The 2,178-nt window shown below is 38.6% G+C and overlaps 1 protein-coding gene across 1 annotated transcript in view; it reads right to left on the bottom strand.

Moving 5' to 3' along the window:
- The window catches only part of dip2ca (disco-interacting protein 2 homolog Ca), a 146,738-nt gene that overhangs the window by 32,717 nt on the left and 111,843 nt on the right, over nt 1–2,178 (bottom strand). Inside the window, 1 exon segment of the mRNA XM_016540291.1 lies at nt 1,189–1,436. Coding sequence (XP_016395777.1) covers nt 1,189–1,436 — 248 coding nt within the window.

Below are 2,178 nucleotides of genomic sequence, written 5' to 3'. Positions count from 1 at the left end.
CAACTGTATGTGTGTGTGTGTGTGTGTGTGTGTGTGTGTGTGTGTGTGTAAAGATGAAGAAATCATTAAGCTCAGGTGGCTTGATGATCATTTTCAATTTTTAGAAAAAAGAACAGAGGGAATACCAATCCATTACAGACACACACACTGCAATCCCTTCCTCACACTCTCACCCATGATGTGCTGCTGGCAGGATCCTCATTTGAGTAAAATCAGCTGAGAGCCTCACACACACACACACGGATGGTCTCGGTGGTACTCCTCCATAAGACTGGGATCTAGAATGTCGTCTGCATTCACCCAGGACCTCTCCTCTGGACCGTAACCCTCCCAGTCGACCAGATATTGGAGAGTTCTCCCCCGGCGTCTGGAGTCGAGCAGTTCTCGCACCTGATAGATCTCCTCGCCCTCCACCGTTATGGGTTGGGGACCCTGATCATACACACACTACACAAAACAAGCCCTATAATGATCTCCCTCTCATGACTGAGCATAAATAAACAAGGAGACAAGGTTATTTCTGTTAGCAAAAGATGAACACAAGTATATCAGTATATCCGGTGGCCCCAAAAATATTTAAAAACACACTTAAAAACACCAACGCATTAATACAAAATATTTAAACAAGTGGCATCTGCAAGCAAATTATGCTTTTCTCTACCCAACTTCACTTTTAATTTGAAACTACCTTTTTTGAAATGTTTGTGAAATGAAATAAAATAATTAAAAAAAAGTTCATGTATTAAGTATGACTTTAGTGTCCAAATAGTTTTCATCTTAATGTTAAACAATCTTTTATATTATTTGAAATTGGATTACTGTCCTTTTGTGAAATTTTTGACTTGTAAAGTGTTTGTGCTATTTATTTTAAATAAACACATGCTACTTGGTTTGAAAAATAAATAAATTATACATACCTAAAAGATAATAATAAAACAAAATAAAATATAGTAATATAATAATAAGATGCTAAAAATAAGACATTCATAAATTAAGCATGACTTAAGTGTCCAAATTTTTTTGTTAAGTGTCCAAATTGGGTCACTATATCAGACTACGTGGTCTGTATTAATATTCTTATTAATAGTCTGACTTATGAGGGAGAAAATATATTATTCTGTTCCAGTATGGTTGCATGTGGATGTTGGTCATTATATGTATGGCTGTAGTTAAATATGGTTATTTTACCGTAAGTAAGGACGTAGAGGGGTTTGCCGTTGGTGTCCATGGTGGTCAGGCAGGGCGCTTTGGGAGAGATGGTCCCCCAGCGTTGCAGTGCAGCTTCTAAAGATGGTGGCCAATTAGTGACCACTCCCAGCGGTTCCCCTCGAATGGCGACCATCTGAGCGCCCTCCGGCCGAGGCTGGTTGGGGTCGGGCTGCTGGACTGAAGACAGAAGAGGCAAAACATGGTCATTTAGGGGGCAAAAAAGTCATCTGTATAGCTGTTTTTGTTAAAATTGTTGAATCACTGGTTCATTTGAATCATCACTAGTGTTCATTTTGTTAACGAAGACTATGACGAAAAATGTTCGTTGACGAGCTTGTCATGAGATCTAGACTGTATTGTTTGCGATTGTGATCGCTGAATAAATGCACTTACTCAATCGCTGTTGTTTTAATAGAGAAATAGACTATTGCAATTATGGAATTAGTGGAATTACTAGGAATTTCACTGTTATAATATTTTTCGTTTGTTTTAGCTGTTTTCATGATGTAGACAGAGAGATTGCATAAATGTTGAGACTTTTAGTCGACTAAAAGGTTGACTAAATATGATAAAAACTAACAAGGACATTTTAGCCCGGGACTAAGACTAAAATGAAAATAGCTGACAAAATTAACACTAATCATCACTCATCACTGCTGTTTTGGTGGTCAAGACTAGTGCTGGGCGGTATACCGGTTCATACCGAATACCAGTTTTTATTTTTGTTATGATATGAATTTTGAAAATACCGCAATACCAGTATATGTCACTTAAAGAACGTTCGGAACGCGACACTGTTTGAAAGGGGTGTTGCACTGTGGTGAGGGAACAGCTGTATGTGTTACTAAGCGTGAAAGTTCCGAAACTGAAGCTGTAGAACTAATAGAACGTGATGACACAGAAGAACTCATCCACAATATCCACATTGACCGCCACAAATATCCACCGCCCCCTGCCATCAGCTCACAC

This window comes from Sinocyclocheilus rhinocerous, unplaced genomic scaffold (genome assembly GCF_001515625.1).
Source record: "Sinocyclocheilus rhinocerous isolate Xijiao unplaced genomic scaffold, SAMN03320098_v1.1 scaffold278, whole genome shotgun sequence".
Classification (NCBI taxonomy): Eukaryota; Metazoa; Chordata; class Actinopteri; order Cypriniformes; family Cyprinidae; genus Sinocyclocheilus; species Sinocyclocheilus rhinocerous.
Note: the sequence above shows the minus strand (reverse complement) of the source record. Positions and strands in the feature narration are given on the sequence as shown.